Source organism: Podarcis tiliguerta (genome assembly GCF_965153285.1).
Source record: "Podarcis tiliguerta genome assembly, chromosome: 17".
NCBI classification, from domain to species: Eukaryota; Metazoa; Chordata; class Lepidosauria; order Squamata; family Lacertidae; genus Podarcis; species Podarcis tiliguerta.
Window position 1 is genome coordinate 3,074,775 of NC_139550.1, and position 19,838 is coordinate 3,094,612.

At 55.6% G+C, this 19,838-nt stretch overlaps 1 protein-coding gene across 2 annotated transcripts in view; it reads right to left on the reverse strand.

Moving 5' to 3' along the window:
- Positions 1 to 212: 212 nt before the first annotated feature.
- The window catches only part of ATN1 (atrophin 1), a 41,091-nt gene continuing 21,465 nt past the window's right edge, over positions 213 to 19,838 (reverse strand). For both annotated transcript variants that reach the window (XM_083419531.1, XM_083419532.1), the window contains exons 7-10: positions 18,674 to 19,391; positions 4,196 to 4,339; positions 2,554 to 2,734; positions 213 to 1,178 (exon numbers count right to left, since the gene is read on the reverse strand). In XM_083419531.1, the coding sequence (XP_083275657.1) occupies positions 1,145 to 1,178; positions 2,554 to 2,734; positions 4,196 to 4,339; positions 18,674 to 19,391 (1,077 nt within the window). In that variant the 3' untranslated portion in view covers positions 213 to 1,144. The remainder of the gene's footprint in view (positions 1,179 to 2,553; positions 2,735 to 4,195; positions 4,340 to 18,673; positions 19,392 to 19,838) is intronic.

Below are 19,838 nucleotides of genomic sequence, written 5' to 3' on the forward strand. Positions count from 1 at the left end.
AGCAGGGGATGTGGTTTCAAAAATCTTATCCTCTTGGTAATAATAGCCCCCGCGGGGCGTGCAGAAAACGAACAAAGCAGAACAGTTTCCAGTATGCTTCTTTTTTGTTGTTGTTGCTTTGCTAGTTTCTTTCTCTCCCCTTCCCCAACCCCTGCCCCACGCTTTTAAGAGCGCCCTTAATATAAAAATTATTAGAATGTGTGTGGGGGAAATTGGGTGTGTAGGGAGATTCTCCTCCCATAGTTGGGCATCTTTTAATGTTCTTATGTAAATATATATGAGGACAGATCAAGATATACAACCGTGAGATTAGACACACACACGGGGAGATCAAGGAACCACAAATTGCTACGCAAAACCGCCACGTCTAACAGAATGTGCATGAGTTAAAAGTACATCAATTGGAAGGGGGTGGAGGGGGAAAGGGGCAGCTGCCATCGTGGAAAGTCCCAAGTGTGCTTTTCTCGTCACTCGGCTGCATCCACCTCCGCCCTCCTCACCCCCACGAGATGGGAGGGGAAAGGCCAGTTGCCATCCTTCAAACAGTCCCACAGCTCGCCATTGCTCCTTCCCTCTAGGCATGGATACGAAGAAAAAAGGCAGCTGCCCTCTTGGAACAGTCCTGTGGCGCTTTGCACCTCTCGGCTCGGCCCCCGTCTCTCGGGGGGCTGAGCAAGAACTTGGCCATGCCTTCTTGAAACGTCCCGCGAGTCTTCTGGACTCTCTCCTGCGTCAAGGCATGGAGGAAGGGGGCTTTTGGAGACTCCCACCATGCCTTTTGAAGTTCCTGCTGACTGGCCGCAATTGCCGGAGGATTGCAGGGGGTGGGGTGGGGAGGGCAGAAAAATAGATGCACGATGGTTTATATACCTTTGCTTACAGGATACAAGGGCACATTTAGCCACAGGTTCGGAATCCTTGACTGGTGTTTGGCGCCCTACTTGTCCTTCCCCTTTCGCCACCCCCCCTCCCGCCAGGGGTCAGCCTGCTTTCGTCCCTCTCCCATTAAACGACATTAGAAGTTGTGTCACTGTGCAGCTTCCAGGGTTTGGTTGGCAAATCTTCCTCTCTTCCTCTCTCTCTCAGAAGCAGCAGCAGCAGCACCAAGAGTGTCAATGACGTCGCCATGGGGAACGGGATCTGCTTAGAGGGGCTTGTCGCTTTCTTTTTTCAGGTGACTGGGGAGAAGAGCAAGGGGGAGGGGAGAAACAGAGAAGAAAGAGTGAACAAAACACCACAAATGTGCACCTTTTATTTTGCTCATTTCAAGGCAATCTTGTTGCTTTCCATTAGCAGCCTTCTTCTGTGTCCAGGGCAGCTGTCTACCAGCTCCATCTGGTACGCCGGCTGACACCCTACGTGCCCGCACACTGTCCTGCCAGAGTGGTACATGCTGTGGTTATCTCCCGCATGGACTAGTGCAATGCACTCTACGTGGGGCTACCTTTGAAGGTGACCCAGAAACTAGTCCAGATTGCGGAAGCCAGACTGGTGACTGGGAGTGGCCGCCGGGACCATATAACACCGGTCCTAAAAGATCCACATTGGCTCCCAGTACGTTTCCGAGCACAATTCAAAGGGTTGGGGCTGACCTTTAAAAGTCCTAAACGGCCTTGGCCCTGCATACCTGAAGGAGCGTTTCCACTCCATCGTCCAGCCCAGGCCCAGAGGTCCAGCTCCGAGGGCCTTCTGGTGGTTCCCTCACTGCAAGATGGGAAGTTACAGGGAACCAGGCAGAGGGCCTTCTTGGTAGTGGCGCCTGCCCTGTGGAACGGCCCTTCCATCAGATGTCAAGGGAATAAACAACTACCTGACTCTTAGAAGACATCTGAAGGAAGCCCTGTATAGGGAAGTTTTTAATGTTTGATTATTTATTATTATGCTTCTAAATTATTTATTTATTTATTTATACATACATACATACATACATACATACATACATACATACATACCCTGCCCATCTGGCTGGGCTTCCCCAGCCACTCTGGGTGGCTTTCAACAAAATATTAAAATACAGTAATGAATCAAACATTAAAAGCTTCCCTAAACAGGGCTGCCTTCAGATGTCTTCTAAAAGTCTAGTAGTTGTTGTTCTCTTTGACATCTGAAGGGAGGGCGTTCCACAGGAAGGGTGCCACTACCGAGAAGGCCCCCTGCCTGTTTCCCTGTAACTTGGCAGTGAGGGAACCGCCAGATGGCCCTCAGTGCTGGACCTCAGTGTCTGGGCAGAACGATGGGGGTGGAGACGCTCCTTCAGATATACTGGACCGAGGCCAGTACTTGTTGGAAGCTGTCTGCAGTGGCATATTATTCTTATTCTTATTCCACTGTAAACGTCCTCAATATCACTAGGGCCCTGTGGCAACAGGAAGGACTTTCAAAACACTGAAACACACTTTGGAAACCTATATTAAGGAGAAGATTGGAAGCTGTTGTGTCTGGGAGCAGGTAGCTTCTTAACCATTCTGTTCTTGGGATTCCTGCTGGTCCCTTCATGCTAGCACAAAACCACACTTGTTCCCACCCCCCTCCCCGCGCAAAGAAGCCACTCACCTGTAGTAATCCTCCTGCGTGGGGAGCGGCACTCCGTGCAGAGGGTGGTGAGCGTGCAGCCACTGCTGCTGTTCCAGGGCCAGGCGCTGGAGCTCTGCTGACTGTGCATGCATGGCTTGGAGCTGATGCGCTGCTGACATCGGAGCCGAGAGAGAGCCTGGCAGGTCTCTGTAGGGGGCAGCTGGAGCCACAGAACAAAACAAGGACAAGTCACATTTTGGGGTGATCATGGCGTACCTCATGGGTTCTTTGCCTTTAACAGCGGCACAAAAGAAGAAGAAGAGTTTGGATGTGATATCCCACTTTATCACTACCATCTGCCAACCTAGCAGTTCGAAAGCACGTCCAAGTGCAAGTAGATAAATAGGTACCGCTCCAGTGGGAAGGTAAACGGCGTTTCCGTGCACTGCTCTGGTTCGCCAGAAGCGGCTTGGTCCTGCTGGCCACATAACCCGGAAGCTGTACGCCGGCTCCCTCAGCCAATAAAGCGAGATGAGCGCCGCAACCCCAGAGTCGGTCACGACTGGACCTAATGGTCAGGGGTCCCTTTACCTTTACCTTTACCTTTATCACTACCCGAAGGAGTCTCAAAGCGGCCAACATTCTCCTTTCCCTTCCTCCCCCACAACAAACACTCTGTGAGGTGAGTGGGGCTGAGAGACTTCAGAGAAGTGTGACTGGCCCAAGGTCACCCAGCGGCTGCATGTGGAGGAGTGGAGACGTGAACCTGGTTCACCAGATTACGAGACTACCGCTCTTAACCACTACACCACACTGGCTCTCAGAATTTCAGGCAGAATTTCAGCAGCAGAGGCAGCTTGCCACGGAGGGCTGAGAAAAGGTGTGCCTGCTCTCATTCCCTCTTCTGTATACCTACCTAAGGCAAGCTGCCTGCCACCTTCCTTTGCATCGGGCAGCAGCTCTCCAAAGCTTTCAGACAGCAGCCTCTCCCACACCCCTCCGTAGAAATGCTGCGTGTTGTACCTAGTGCCTTCTGCATGCCAAGCAGTTGCTCTGCCCATGAGCCACCCGGCCCTTGCTCTGCGCTTTTGCCTCACAGAGCTGAAGCAATGCCCCAGCTGAAATCCACAGTGGGTCTCCTTCAGTTTCCACCTGTCTGACCCAAGATCCTGCAAGCTGAAGATTCTTCCCTTTATCAAATAACAGTAACAAAACACATTCTAATGTAATTAAAAATAATCTCCCGCGTGCTTGTCGATTGGCACAGCGCCTTGGCACTCATTGGCTGCAACCCTGTAAGCCGGGAGCAGATTTATATTCTCGGCAAGCCATTGGTTAGAGAGAGAAAATGCTGCCTGCCCTGTCTTATTTCCATAAATAAAAGGGCAAGAGAAGGACCCAGAGTAGAAGAAGGTGTGAAAGGGCACATATTTCTGTGAAGACCAGACCCCCAGAGTCTATTATCCCACATCCAAGAGATCTTCCCTTCCTCCCTAATCAGATCCTCACTTTTGATTCACAGTTGTTCTGCAGTTCCACGCATGTGCCTATGCTCTCTGCCACACTCAGTCCATTTTCTCACACTCCCGCTTTCGTTCTGTCAGTTCTCTTCCCTGCCCCCAAACCTTGCCCCTGCCGTTGCCTCTATGCTGCACTCCCCCATCCCTGACAGAGATCTTACCAAAAAGCTGGTGGCGCAGCACCTCATTTTCATGCAGTGGGTGAGGAAGGAGCGGATTAGGGATGGTACCAGCTGGGTAGGGTATCCGGGTGAGATGTGACCCAGAAGCCAGTGGATCGATAAGAGGGTGAACGGAGGCGGAAGCTGAGGAAATGGAGATTGTAAACAGTTAGCTTGTGACATAGGATATAGAGAGCAACAGCAGGAAAAAAAGGCTCTGTGTAATATGTAATACAGTCCTACCTTGGAAGTCGAACGGAATCCGTTCCAGAAGTCCGTTCGACTTCCAAAGCGTTCAGAAACCAAGGTGTGGCTTCCGAATGGCTGCAGGAAGTTCCAAAAGCCACATTGGACGTTTGGGTTCCCAAAAACGTTTGCAAACCGGAACACTCACTTCCGGGTTTTCGGCGTTCGAGAGCCTAAACGTTCGAGTCACAAGGCGTTCGACTTCCGAGATACGACTGTAAATTCAAATACTATTTGTTCCTGATTTTTTTTGCATTCAGGCTAAATTGTATGTTAGCATTTATGTGCCATTTTTTCAGTAATCTTTGTAATACCCTTGTAAGGTAGACAAGTATTACCCACACATTGCAGATGGGTATTGGATCCACTGAGAAAAACAGCTATTATTATTATTATTATTATTATTATTATTATTATTATTATTATTTGTCAGGGGTTCAGGAGCAGAGTCACAGGAGAGGGAAGAAACGGAGAGCGAGGGGGAGGAGTCGGAAGGAAATGTCAGCGGCGACAGTAGTCCGAGGTCTCTGAGTCTCTCCAGTGACTCGGAGGATTCACAGAAAGGGGCCCCCATGGTCAGGGCAAGGGGGACACCTCGGGAAGAGGGGGCCAGAGGGGACTCAGAGAGTAACAGCTGGAAATCCGGACCAGCTTCCCCCCCAGAGTGCAGTAGGGGGGAGGAGTCCAAGGCATCGGGATCAGGGAGCGCGCAGGCAGAGGGAGAGCGTGAAGCAGGAGTGGCCACACCCTCGTCAGGGAGCGAGGAAGCGGTCATCCGGAAAGTAAAACGCGCGCGCGCGCCAAGTTCAAATGTACAGGAGGGCGGCAAGGTGGGCAGCCCGAGTAAGGAGCCAGGTCCTAAAGCCCGCCGAAGAGAGGGGGAGGAGTCAGAGGGGTCCAGCTCTGCGTCAGAAGAGTCCAGGAGGGAAGAGACCCCGGGGGGTAGTAAGACCCAGAGGAAGAGAGAGAGAAGGAGGAGGTGGAGTAAGATTAGAGTTTTAAGCTGGTGCACAGGGGGCGGAGATCCAGATAGAGCTTCGCCGGTCTAAAGCTCAGACGTAGAGCTGGGACGCTGAGATTGGTAAATGGAGACTATTCTTCAATAAAGACTTTGATACTGTACTACCGGCTAGCGTTGGTCCTTGGTGAGCTGGGACCCGGAGCCAGCTCTGACAGTAAGCTCTATCTCCATTCTTAAAGTTTTGGCACCAAGAACCTCGCCACGTGAGTTGACGCAGCGAGGGCAGAGGAGGGGTGTTTCAAGAGCTCACAGAACTCAGGCAAGATGACGACGGAAGAGCAGATATCCGCCCTGCAAGAAGCTGTGACACGACTCAGCACGGAGGTAATTGCATCCAGAAAAAGAGAGGAGGAAATGAGTAGCGCCTACCGGGATCTCCAAGTAAGATTGGACGTGATTTCCAAACAGGGGCCACCTGGATCCAAAGCAGAGGGCATTGGATTGGGAAAGAGGGGAGGCAGCCTTGTATCCCATTTTGACGGGAGTTTACAGCAGTACCCCAACTTTAGAGCAGACCTGTTGTTTGCGCTGGATCTGCTTGACAAAGACTTTAGAGATGAAAGAGAGAAAGTGGGGTTTATCCTATCCCATTTGCATGGTGAAGCCAAAACGTGGCTGAGAAATTTATGGAGGGACAATGATCCGGCGCTCCAAGACGCGAAGGCTTTCATTAAAGCTATGGACTCGTGTTTTTTATCAAAGATAGACGTTGATATTGCCAGGAGAGACATACATGGACTTAAGCAAGGCAAAGCCAGCGTGCGTCAGTACCATACGCGTTTCTTCGCACTGGTTCATGCACTGGGATGGGACAAAGCTTCTGCGCCAGTGAGAGATCTCTTTTGGGAGGGCTTGAATACAGAAGTAAAAGCCGAGATTGGAAGGGGGGAGAGGCCAAGGAGCACCCAGGAAGTGGTCCAGAGGGCTCTGGAGATCGGGGTGCATCTGGAGGAACGTCCTTGCAACAGAGAAGAAGGACGTTGGGGAAGGGCACCAGCCAGAGCACCTCCCTTCTATCCCAAAGAAGCAGCGCGTGCGCAGTCCACGCCCTCGCAGGGAGGGGGAGAGGAACCGATGGAGCTCGGAGGTGCCAGGGCTCAGTCAGCTACCAGAGCCCTGACGCCGGGAGCAGTCAAGACGAAGCCTCCTAGAGGGAACAGGAAGTGCTACATCTGCGACAGTGCTCAACACATGGCGAAAGAGTGTCCCCAGAGGCTCCACAAGCACACTGCAGCATCAGCAACAGTGACAGAAGCAACGCAGCAGGGAAACGACAGAGTCTGGCTGGAGGAAGAGGTACTGGGGTCCAGCCAGACAAATCAATGAAACAATCCCCAGGGATTTTGCAGCCCACAGACCCCCTCCCACCCAAACCAGTGGTGCAGCTTACAGCGTCTCTCCAACTGCCCAACGGAAGCACTCTGGAAGTGCCGATCACCATTGACTCCGGCAGCAACGCCGACTTTATAGGACTGGATTTTATTCAGCAGCACAATATACCACTGCTGCCAGCCACACTGCCCCTGAAGGTTGTCACAGTGGATGGCAGGGACTTGCTAGGGGGGCAAGTGGTGCAACAAACGCAACCAATGGTGATGCGGATTGGAAATCACCAAGAGGTCATCAGCTTCAACGTCACCAAACTGTCAGGCACGCCGGTAGTCTTGGGCATGAGTTGGCTGCACAGGCACAGTCCAGCATTGGCGTGGTACCAACGCCAATTGACCTTCGGTTCCTCCTATTGCGCGGAACATTGCATTCTTCGTAGCCAAGAAGAAGGAGGGGAAGACACGCAGCTACAATTGAGCACGCTGCAAGCAGTGCCACGCAAGTACGCAGCGTTTTTGGAGGTTTTCTGCGAGAAGGAAGCAGACAAGCTGCCTCCCCACAGGCCCTATGACTGCCAGATTGACCTCCTGCCAGGGGCGACGCTGCCAGCCGGGAAACTGTATTCCATGTCTGAAGACGAGCTGCAGGAGCTCAAGGAGTTCATAGACCTCAACTTAAAGCGCGGTTTCATCCGGGAGTCGAAAGCAGCAGGGGGCAGTCCTGTATTCTTTGTGAAGAAAAAGGACACGCCCCAAAAAAGGCTTGTAGTGGATTTCAGGCTCTTAAATTCAAAGACCAAGCCCACAGCCTTTCCAATGCCCAAAATAGATGACCTGTGTGATGGCCTGGGATTCCGATTCAGAGGATGAAACAGAGGAATCCCGGCCTGCACAGGAGTCCCCGCCTCCAGGGCCGGCTGAACTGGGGCCAGGCCTAGATGCTGAAGAGCCTGCACCTGTGGCAGTGCATCAGGAGCTGGCCCCAGGTGAAGCCCTTCTGGCCCCAGAGAGGCTTGACGACTCAGTGGCCACAGGTGAGCCTCCTCCAGGGCCCAGTAACCCTTCGGCCTCTCCTGATCTGCAGAGGTTTAGAGCAGAGAGGCGAAGGGAACTGGTTGCCCCCAGGAGGAGTGCTCGCCTTAAGGCCAGAGGAGGCGGGGCTCCTGGGGGCCGGGACCGCCCCCGGCCTTAGAAGAGGATAAAAGCCCAGTCAGCCCGGCCCCAGGTTGCGGGAGCAACGTCGTTGTTGGCTTCGGACCTTCCTGCGTTCGTGTTCCCTGCTCGTGACTATCCGGTACTCCTGTTCCCTGCTCGGCCTCCTGTTCCCGACCATCCGGTGTTCCTGTTCCCTGCACAGCCTCCTGTTCCAGCGTTCCTGTTCACCGCCCGGCACTCTGCCTCGGACCTTGCCCCTCTTCGTGTGGACTTTGCTACACCCAAGGTACCTTACCCCCGGGACCAGCACAGTTTGCTCCCGCCACCTCCCGCACTCCCCCTTCGTCGGGGTGCGTTCGGGAAGAGCTAGAGGCCATGGCTGAACAGGCGGCTGCACTGGTGGCTTTGGCCCAGGAGAACCAGGCCTTGTCTCACACCGTGCAGCAGCTCAGTGACGCGGTTGAGGCACTTCAGCAACGCTTGGAAGCCCTACCGGCTTCTGGGGCCGACGCCCCGGCTCCGGGCAAGTACCCAGTGGCTTTGCCTGAGAAATTTGATGGAGCCCCGGCCAGCTTTCCCATGTTCCTGGCCCAGGCCAAACTGTATATTCAGGGGCGAGCCCGGAACTTTCCTGACGACCGTACCAAGGTGCACTTTTTGATTAGCTTGTTAAAGGACCAGGCGGCCAAGTGGGCGTTGCCGCTACTCAGGCAAGACTCCCCCTTGCTGGCAGACTATACGGGGTTTTGCAATCGTTTGGAGGCCGCGTTCGGCAACCCCCAGAAAGAGAGTCAAGCCAACCGGGCGATTCGGCATTTGAAACAGGGCAAGTCCACGGTGGCCACATATACCACGGAGTTCCGGCTGTTGGCACAGGACTTGACCTGGAATGACTCGGCACTGCGGGACCAGTATCTCGAAGGGCTTTCGGACGAGGTACTGGACCAGTTGGCCACAATGGAACGCCCCACCACGCTGGACACTCTCATTCAACGGAGTCTACAAATAGGCGACCGGTTGGAGGATCGTCGTCAGGCCCGGGGTCGCCGACACTTCCAGTTCACGGCACCAGCTTTTTCCGGCAGCCCCACGGTCACAACTGATTTAACGGAGGAGCCTATGCAGCTCGGGGCAGTGCGGCCACGCCTTTCCCCCGCAGAGAAGGCGCGGCGTCGGGATGGAAATCTCTGTCTTTACTGTGGCGGAAGTGGACACTTCGCTCGGTCCTGCCCTGAGAAACGCCAGCCGCAGGGAAACCGCCAACCCCAGTAGCTGATGGCCCTAGCTACCGGGGGTCCCAAACCGTACAGAATGGGCCCGCACCAATGGACTTGCAACATCTTATGGTTTCGGTACGTTTATACCCTCCAGGTGGGCCCTGGATCCTCACCCATGCTTTGGTAGATTCAGGGGCAACCCGCTCCTATATGGACGCTGCTTTTGCCGCCCATTATCAGGTGCCACTTCGGAACAAGCCAGTACCGGTCCAGGTGGAAGCGATTGACGGACGACTTCTGCGTTCAGGTGCCGTTACTCAGGAGACCCAGCCTCTGGTCCTGTGTCTCCAGCAGCACCGGGAGTTGCGAACTTTGGACATTGCCTCTATGCCCCGCTTCCCCCTGGTGCTCGGGATGGACTGGCTGGAGGCCCACAACGTTCAGATTGACTGGGTCAAACGGACCGTGCACTTCCCAGACCCATGTTCCCATGCTCAATCCGGAACGCTGGCGGCCGCGCCCTCAGAGGAGGCAGCACCCACGCTCCCAGCCGTGTACCAGGACTACCAGGACGTGTTCGAGGAACGGGGGGCAGACCAGCTGCCGCCGCATCGGCCTTTTGACTGCGGCATAGACCTCCAACCCGGAGCGCCTTTACCAGTGAGTCGCTTATATTCCCTAACAGAGCCAGAGCGCGAGGCTTTGCAGGACTTCTTGCGCAAGAACCTGGAGCGTGGGTTCATTAGGCCTTCCACCTCGCCCACCGCGGCGCCGGTGCTTTTTGTTAAGAAGAAATGTGGGGAACTCCGCCCTTGCCATGATTACCGAGCCCTGAACAAAATTACCGTCCCAGACCGGTACCCCTTGCCCCTTATCTCGGAGCTGCTGGAGCGGGTGCAAGGGGCACAGGTGTTCACCAAGCTGGACCTCCGGGGGGCCTACAACTTGATTCGGATCCGAGCCGGGGATGAGTGGAAGACAGCGTTTGGGACCCGGTACGGGCAGTTCGAATATTTGGTTATGCCTTTCGGTTTGTGCAACGCGCCTGCTGTGTTTCAACGCTACATCAACCACGTGTTTCAGGACCTGTTAGACAAGTACGTGGTGGTGTATTTGGATGACATACTGATTTACTCCCGTGACCCGGCTCGCCATGAGGGACATGTCCGGACCGTGCTGCAGCGCTTGCGTGAGCACCGTTTGTACGCAAAGCTCAGCAAGTGCGAGTTCCATCAGCGGACTGTGGACTTCCTTGGTCACCGGCTCTCTCCAGATGGGGTGCAAATGGACCCGGGGAAGGTGACAGCGGTTCAAGAATGGGCGGCACCCCGGAACCGCAAGGACCTCCAGCGTTTCCTGGGGTTCGCCAATTACTACCGGACCTTCATCGCTGATTATGCTCATCGCACCACCCCGTTGACCCGGCTACTGCGCCCAAAGACGCCGTTTTCCTGGGACAAGGAGGCAGAGGAGGCGTTTCAGGGGTTGAAGGCCTGTTTCCAGAGGGCACCAATCTTACAACATCCTGACCCCTCTCGACCCTTTGTGGTGGAGACCGACGCTTCCAGTACGGCTCTCGGTGCCGTCTTGTCTCAACAGATTGGTCCTGAAGCGCCACTCTTACCCTGTGCCTTCTATTCCCGCCAGCTCCTACCAGCGGAGCGTAACTATACTGTGTGGGAGCGGGAACTACTGGCCATCAAGGTAGCCTTTGAGGTCTGGCGCCACCATCTTGAGGGGGCACGACATCCGGTGGAGGTGAGAACCGACCACCGGAACCTGGAGTACCTCCAGACCACCCGCAAGCTGAACCAAAGACAGATCCGGTGGGCGTTGTTCTTTTCCCGGTTCCAGTTCCGGATCCGCTACATCCCTAGCTCTCAGAATCAGAAGGCGGATGCCCTGTCCCGGAAACCTGACGACAACGCAGACACGGTACAGCAAGCAGAACCCACCACGATCCTACCTCCGGCTGCATTCCTGGCCACCCAGGAGGCGCAGCCACTGCAGGTTCGGGTGCGGGAACAGCAGCGGGTCGACGCTTGGGCCCAGGAACGACTCCGGGAGCTGGCTGAAGGGTCCAGCCCACAGTATCCGGGGCTGGTCCTGCATCAGGGCCTTCTGCTGCACCACGGTCGTTTGTACATCCCGCCAGGGCCACTACGGCTGGAGGTTCTCCGGATGGCCCATGATGCCCCAGCAGCGGGGCACTTTGGACGGTATCGGACCACCCATCTGGTCAGTCGAGAGTTTTGGTGGCCCCGCCTGAAGGCTGACGTGGCTCGCTACGTTGCTGGTTGTGATGTCTGCCGGCGCGCCAAGGGACCTACCGGGCGACCCCCCGGCCTACTTCAGCCATTGCCAGTTCCACCGCACCCTTGGCACACGGTTTCGTTGGACTTTGTAGTGGACTTACCCTCGTCTCGTGGCTGTACCTGCCTTCTGGTTTTCTCCGACCATTTCACCAAGATGGTGCACTGCGCTCCCTGTCCATCTGTACCCACAGCCAAGGAAACTGCTCAGCTGTACCTTCAGCATGTCTTCCGCCTGCATGGCCTACCTGAGCGCGTGGTGTCCGACCGGGGCGTTCAGTTCACATCCCGGTTCTGGCAAGCACTACACCGGACCCTCGGGACGGAGGTCTGCCTCTCGTCAGCCTACCACCCACAGACCGATGGCCAGACGGAACGGGCGAACGCGGTGCTGGAGCAGTACCTCCGGTGTTACTGCAGCTACCAGCAGGATGACTGGGTCGACCACCTGGCATTGGCGGAGTTCGCCTACAATAACGCGGTGAATGCGTCCACCCAGCAGACCCCGTTCCAGGCCAGTTATGGTTATCATCCACGGCTGTTTCCAGAGGTGCTGCCGACATCCGCAGTCCCGGCGGTGACGGAGTGGCTTCAAGAGCTCCAGTCCCAGCAACAGCTTTTGGTGGAGCAACTGCACCAGGCCAAGGAAGCGTACAAGGCCCAGGCCGACCGCCACCGCCAGGTGGGGCCGGAACTTCGCGTCGGTGACCTGGTTTGGCTCTCCACTCGCCACCTCCACCCCTCTCGACCTTCGCGGAAGTTGGACGCCCGCTTCACCGGCCCGTTCCCTATCGTAGACCAAGTCTCTCCTGTGGCATTTCGTCTCCGGTTACCCGCAACCCTGAAGGTTCACCCGGTCTTCCACAGGTCCCTTTTGAGTCCGGTGGCCCCACCCGACGAGTTCCACCCGAACCGTCCCCGACCGCAGCCAGTGTTGGTTCGGGGAGAGCCTGAGTACGAGGTGGAACGCATCCTGGACTCCCGATACCGCAGGGGGAAGCTGCAGTATCTCATTGACTGGAAGGGGTACGGACCGGAGGACCGTTCCTGGGAACCAGCGGCCAACGTCCACGCACCTGCCTGCCTCCGAGAGTTCCATGCGACGTACCCCGGCAAGCCGGGTCCGGACCCTCGGTTGAGGGGGGGGCCTGGGAGGGGGGATGGTGTGATGGCCTGGGATTCCGATTCAGAGGATGAAACAGAGGAATCCCGGCCTGCACAGGAGTCCCCGCCTCCAGGGCCGGCTGAACTGGGGCCAGGCCTAGATGCTGAAGAGCCTGCACCTGTGGCAGTGCATCAGGAGCTGGCCCCAGGTGAAGCCCTTCTGGCCCCAGAGAGGCTTGACGACTCAGTGGCCACAGGTGAGCCTCCTCCAGGGCCCAGTAACCCTTCGGCCTCTCCTGATCTGCAGAGGTTTAGAGCAGAGAGGCGAAGGGAACTGGTTGCCCCCAGGAGGAGTGCTCGCCTTAAGGCCAGAGGAGGCGGGGCTCCTGGGGGCCGGGACCGCCCCCGGCCTTAGAAGAGGATAAAAGCCCAGTCAGCCCGGCCCCAGGTTGCGGGAGCAACGTCGTTGTTGGCTTCGGACCTTCCTGCGTTCGTGTTCCCTGCTCGTGACTATCCGGTACTCCTGTTCCCTGCTCGGCCTCCTGTTCCCGACCATCCGGTGTTCCTGTTCCCTGCACAGCCTCCTGTTCCAGCGTTCCTGTTCACCGCCCGGCACTCTGCCTCGGACCTTGCCCCTCTTCGTGTGGACTTTGCTACACCCAAGGTACCTTACCCCCGGGACCAGCACAACCTGCTTGCAACGGTGAGGAAAGGACGCGTTTTTACAAAGTTGGATCTGAGAGGGGCGTACAACCTGATCCGCATACGGGAGGGGGACGAGTGGAAGACTGCCATGTTCACGCCCCTGGGCACATATGAATATAGAGTTATGCCCTTCGGTTTACAAAATGGCGCCCACTGTTTTCAAGCGTTCATGCATCACGTCCTGGCGGGTCTTCTCTACAAGAAATGCGTCTGCTTCTTGGACGACATCCTGATATTCTCAGAATCTGAGGAGACCCACGAGGGGGACGTCAAGGAGGTTCTGCAGCGACTGCAGGAGCATCGGCTGTACGCAAAGCTGGAGAAGTGCCAGTTCGACAGGAAGGAGGTGGATTTCCTGGGCTACAAGCTGTCGGACAAGGGGCTCGCCATGGACAGCGCCAAGGTTCGCGCGGTGTTGGATTGGAAGAGCCCGCGCAATCGGAAGGAGGTCCAGCGGTTTGTGGGGTTCGCCAACTTTTACCGCAAATTCATCAAGGGGTTCGCGATGCAGACAGCGGCCATTACCGACACGCTCAGCTCCAAGAAGAAGAAGTTCATCTGGACGGAGCAAGCGGAGCAGTCCTTCCAGAACCTCAAGCGTCTCTTCTCGTCCGAAGGGCAGCTACTGCATGTGAATCCCAGCAAACCGCTGAGGGTTGAGACGGACGCCTCAGACAGAGCCGTGGGCGCCGTACTGTTGCAGGAGGACCCGCATGGGGACTGGAGACCGTGTGCCTTCTACTCTAGGAAGCTCAGCAAGTCAGAGCAGAACTACACCATCTGGGACAGGGAGTTGCTGGCCATTCATGCAGCATTCAAGGCGTGGCGGCACTTCCTCATCGGGGCCAAACACACTGTGCAGGTTCGCACGGATCATAAGAACTTGGAGTACTGGCGCACGGCAAGGTTCCTGAACCAGCGGCACATCAGATGGGCGGAGTTCTTTGCGGATTTCGACTTCAGGATAGAATACATCCCAGGCGACAACAACATCATGGCAGATGCACTGTCCAGAAAGCCGCAATACCTCGAAGAAGCGGCGCCAGCAGCGGCCAAGCACATTTTCGCCCAGAAAGCGTGGGCGTGCGCTTCCGCAACCGTGGACCTGGAAGCGGTCCGTCGAGCACTGCAGGAGGACTCCTTCGCTCTAGCCAAGATGGAGGAGGTGCGCAAGGGCACGGTGAAAAACGACGAGTTCCAAATAAGGGACGGATTGCTCATCCGCAGAGGAGCACTCTATGTACCGGGAGATGAGCTCCGCGCGAAAGTACTGCAGCAGTTGCACGACGCGCCAACCGCCGGGCACTTCGGCAAGGAGAAGACGGCGGAACTCGTTGCCAGAGATTTCTGGTGGCCCAAGATGAGGGGGGAAGTCGCGGAGTACGTCTCGAGGTGCGACACTTGCCAAAGGGCCAAGTCAGTGCACAAACCTCCGGCAGGACTGCTCGAACCGCTGCAGACCCCGAGCGAACCGTGGGAGAGGGTGGCACTGGACTTTGTCACGGATTTACCCAGCTCGAGGGGTAAAACGGCAGTGCTAGTGGTGGTGGACATGTTCACTAAAATGGCCCACTTCATTCCGTGCGCGAAGGTGGCCACGGCAGAACAGACCGCCAAACTGTTCATAGACCACGTCTTCAGGGTGCACGGACTGCCACGGTCTATCTTGTCCGACAGGGGGCGCCAGTTCATTTCGAGCTTCTGGCAGAAGCTGATGGGTTTCCTGAACGTCAAGATCAACCTAGCGTCGGCGAGACACCCGCAGACCAACGGACAAGCGGAGCGCGTCAACGCCATCATGCAGCAGTACCTGAGATGCTATGCAAATCAACAGCCGACGACATGGGTGGACTACCTGCCACTCGCTGAGTTCGCTTACAACAACACGAAGCACGTGTCCACAGGGGTGACGCCGTTCTTCGCCAACAACGGGAGGCATCCCAGAACCTTCCCGGGATTAGAGAAACTGGGGGAGGGGGAGCCACAGGCAGCGGAAGTCTTGGCGGCGGAATTGCAGGAAGTCCACGATCAGCTTAGGAGGCAATTAGAGCTTGCAAAGCACGCATACAAACTGCAGGCTGACAAGCACAGGAGGGTTGGTGAAGACATACAGGTGGGAGACTGGGTGTGGTTAGCGGCCCACGCAGTGCCGACCAGATCTTTAGCTAAGAAGAAACTCGGACATAAGCAGCTAGGACCTTACCTAGTTGAGGCACAGATCAATCCGGTGGCCTTCCGGTTGACACTTCCGGAGGGATCCAGAATGCACCCAGTGTTCCATAGGTCGGTGCTCACGCCCTACAAAGCACCTCACCGATTTCAGGCGCAGGGCACGGCACCAGACCCGTATAGGGAGGCCCCCCCAAGGAGGGAGTCGCCAAGAAGAGAACCCATCAACCAGGTCACAGAGATTTTGGACTCGAGATGGGGGGAGGAGGGAGTAGAATATTTTCTCGCAAGGGAAGGTACCCCGGCCAGCGCCAACAGTTGGGTGCCGGACTATGCCCTGGACGAGCCTCTCCTCAAAGAGGAGTTTCATGCCTTGTTCCCACACAGGCCCATGCCAGCCGAGTATTTCGACGACTGGCTTTTCACACCCACGCTTTCTACCAGCACGTTCCAGGGATTCACATCGGACGAAGAACCAGCATTAGAAACACGTTCACCGGAGGGCTCGCCCTCGGGGTTTGCCTCAGACCGCTCGTTTTGGTGGGACAATCGAGGAGAGGAGAGGTGGCTGAGGGGCCCTTGGCAGGGAACGGACCCAGAGGGGAACGAGGGTGAGAGGGACATGGACGTGATGGGGGAGGAGGTTGGGTTCGAGCATGGCGGCACGGAGATGGAAGCAGAGGAGAACGAGGTCGGCGAAGACATGGAGGACGAGCCGGATTTCTCTAACTGGATGCACGTCACGGGGGACGAACTGTATCCACCATTCACCCCCACAACGACGGAGCACCCAGCACCCCCGCCGGAGGAAGGGGAGGGGGGAAGGGGGGGCTTCGAGGGGGGGATGGATGTCAGGGGTTCAGGAGCAGAGTCACAGGAGAGGGAAGAAACGGAGAGCGAGGGGGAGGAGTCGGAAGGAAATGTCAGCGGCGACAGTAGTCCGAGGTCTCTGAGTCTCTCCAGTGACTCGGAGGATTCACAGAAAGGGGCCCCCATGGTCAGGGCAAGGGGGACACCTCGGGAAGAGGGGGCCAGAGGGGACTCAGAGAGTAACAGCTGGAAATCCGGACCAGCTTCCCCCCCAGAGTGCAGTAGGGGGGAGGAGTCCAAGGCATCGGGATCAGGGAGCGCGCAGGCAGAGGGAGAGCGTGAAGCAGGAGTGGCCACACCCTCGTCAGGGAGCGAGGAAGCGGTCATCCGGAAAGTAAAACGCGCGCGCGCGCCAAGTTCAAATGTACAGGAGGGCGGCAAGGTGGGCAGCCCGAGTAAGGAGCCAGGTCCTAAAGCCCGCCGAAGAGAGGGGGAGGAGTCAGAGGGGTCCAGCTCTGCGTCAGAAGAGTCCAGGAGGGAAGAGACCCCGGGGGGTAGTAAGACCCAGAGGAAGAGAGAGAGAAGGAGGAGGTGGAGTAAGATTAGAGTTTTAAGCTGGTGCACAGGGGGCGGAGATCCAGATAGAGCTTCGCCGGTCTAAAGCTCAGACGTAGAGCTGGGACGCTGAGATTGGTAAATGGAGACTATTCTTCAATAAAGACTTTGATACTGTACTACCGGCTAGCGTTGGTCCTTGGTGAGCTGGGACCCGGAGCCAGCTCTGACATTATTATTTATTAAATTTGTTTACCGTCCTTCATCCCATAGATCTCGGGGCAGTTCACAACATAATATCTACAGCTACAGAGAGAATTTGCAGCTGAGATGATACTAGGTGCTGGACGTCATTGCTCACATTAACACTCATACCACTCCTCTTCCTCTCATGAAGGGGCCTGATTCATGTAACCAGATCCCTGAGAATCTCAACAAGATTCTAGCTTTTACACATGCAAAGATAGGAATACAAAGAGCCCCCAAAGACTGACTGAATAAAATGTCCAGAGGTTATGTCCAGAGACTTTAGTACTTCAGAGTTCATTTTCCCTCCCTAACCAGCAAAAGCAGAATGAAATTTGCAAAATAAGCAACAATTTTGGGTGGGCGTTTGCTTGATTTGAATAACAGTATTCAAGTGGCAGAATCCAGCATTTCTCTGCAAAATTTGGATTGCAGAAAAAGTCCACAGATAAGAAAGAGGGAAGCAGAGTCTCAAGAGTTCGTCTTTCAACTTGCAGTCAAAGCCTGTAACAGGCTGAAAATACACAGACTATTAATTAATTAATCGGCACTTCCAGGCTATAAAGGACAGCACAGTTCCTTGAAGCTTAACTTCTAGGTGAGGCGCCAAACCCATGTTTGGGTTGTACCTTTCAGACAGAAGGTGGGGGTTCTCACGTGGGGCTCGAACTGACTGCAATAAGTGAAGTTATGGGGAACCAGGCAGAGGGCCTTCTCAGAAGTGGCACCCTCCCTGTGGAATGCCCTCCCCTCAGATATCAAACAGATAAACAACTACTTGACTTTCAGAAGACATCTGAAGGCAACCCTGTTCAGGAAAGTTTTTAATGTTTGATGTTTTATTATGCTTTTATTTGTTGGGAGCTGCCCAAATTGTCTTACAAAGCAACTAGAAATAATAATGTCTACATATTTGAATTATGGTGCTGAAGGAGACTCTTGAGAGTCCCATGGACTGCAAGAAGATCAATCCTCTCCATTCTGAAGGAAATCAGCCCTGAGTGCTCACTGGAAGGACAGATCCTGAAGCTGAAGCTCCAAGACTTTGGCCACCTCATGAGAAGAGAAGACTCCCTGGAAAAGACCCTGATGTTAGGAAAGATGGAGGGCACAAGGAGAAGGGGACGACAGAGGACGAGATGGTTGGACAGTGTTCTCGAAGCTACCAGCATGAGTTTGACCAAACTGCGGGAGGCAGTGGAAGACAGGAGGGCCTGGCCTGCTCTGGTCCAGGGGGTCACGAAGAGTCGGACACAACTAAACGACTAAACAACAACAACAATTTTCACTTTAAGTAGCATGGGACTAGAGACTTCCCTTTTTGTTTCAATGAAATATGAAAAACCTGGAAATGTGCCCCAAACCATCATCCATGTTGTTTTTCTTGCTATACCACTGTGAAGGTCCTGGATATCGCTAGGGGCCTGTGCTTTCAATATTTTGTTTATTCAATGTTTAATATTTCATTTAATATTTTGTTGGGAGCCACCCAGAGTGGCTGGGGCAACCCAGTCAGATGCATAGCCTAGAAATAATGTAATTATTCTGATTAAGGACCGTACTTAAAAGTGATGCCAAGGCAAGTTGGAGAGAGAGGCCCCGCTCCTCACCTGCGTGGATGGCGTCCTGCTGGTGGAGATGGAGATGGGAGTGGATGTGGGAGTGCTGGTGGTGATGGGGAGTCACGTTGAGCATCTGCAGCCGGGCCAAGGGGTCGTTGCTCAGGGCGGCCACCCTTTCAGCATGCTGCCGCTCAGCCGCCAGTCGCTCGGCGTAGGACATGTCGGGCCGCAGGGCAGGGCCGGCCGCCAGCGCTAGCCGCTCCCTCTCCAGGTGGCCCAGCCCCGGGTGGAAAGGGAAAGCGGGGTGCAGGCCCGGTCCGGCCTGCAGAGCCAGCCCCCCGTGCCGCGGGAAAGGATCCATGGTGGCGCTGGGCACGGCGTGGAGCTGCTCCAACTCGGCGGGCTTCACCTCGAAGCCGGGCTTGAGGCGCTCGCGCAGGTCGCGGTCCCGGAGATCTCGCTCGCGGGCCTCACGCTCTCGCAGCTCCCTCTCCCGGGTGGCCGGGTCGCTGCTGTAGATGGCCGGCACGTTGTAGCCCAGCAGTCCGGGGTCCACCGCGCCCAGCGGGACGTAGAAGGGGTGGTTGCGGTTGCTGGGGGACATGACGTGGGGCCGCGCGTACTCGCTGAGGGTGCGGAGCGCCGGCGTGTCGGGGCCCAGGTAGGGGGGGACAGTGGCAACGGCGCTGCCTTGCTCAAACGACGGGCGGTGAGGGACGGGCCCCAGGGAGGCGCACTCCACCGCGCGGCCTTCTTGCGCCACCTTCTGCAAAAGACCAGAGAGAGGCGTGTTCAATTGATTATGTTTCTATGCCACTTTTTAGTCAAATAAACCCTAAAGCGGCTTACAAACAACAGATAAAAATAACATAATGGAACATCACAAATACAGTGGTACCTCAGGTTAAGAACTTAATTCGTTCCAGAGGTCCGTTCTTAACCTGAAACTGTTCTTAACCTGAAGCACCACTTTAGATAATGGGGCCTCTCGCTGCCGCCGCACCACCACTGCGTGATTTCTGTTCTCATCCTGAAGCAATGTTCTTAACCCAAGGTACTATTTCTGGGTTAGCGGAGTCTGTAACCTGAAGCGTATGTAACCTGAAGTGTATGTAACCCGAGGTACCACTGTACAGCATGAATCGTATGGAATACAATACTGTATCAGCTTCTGCCTCCAATTCTGGACTTCTCTCTGTCACAGACTCTTCCC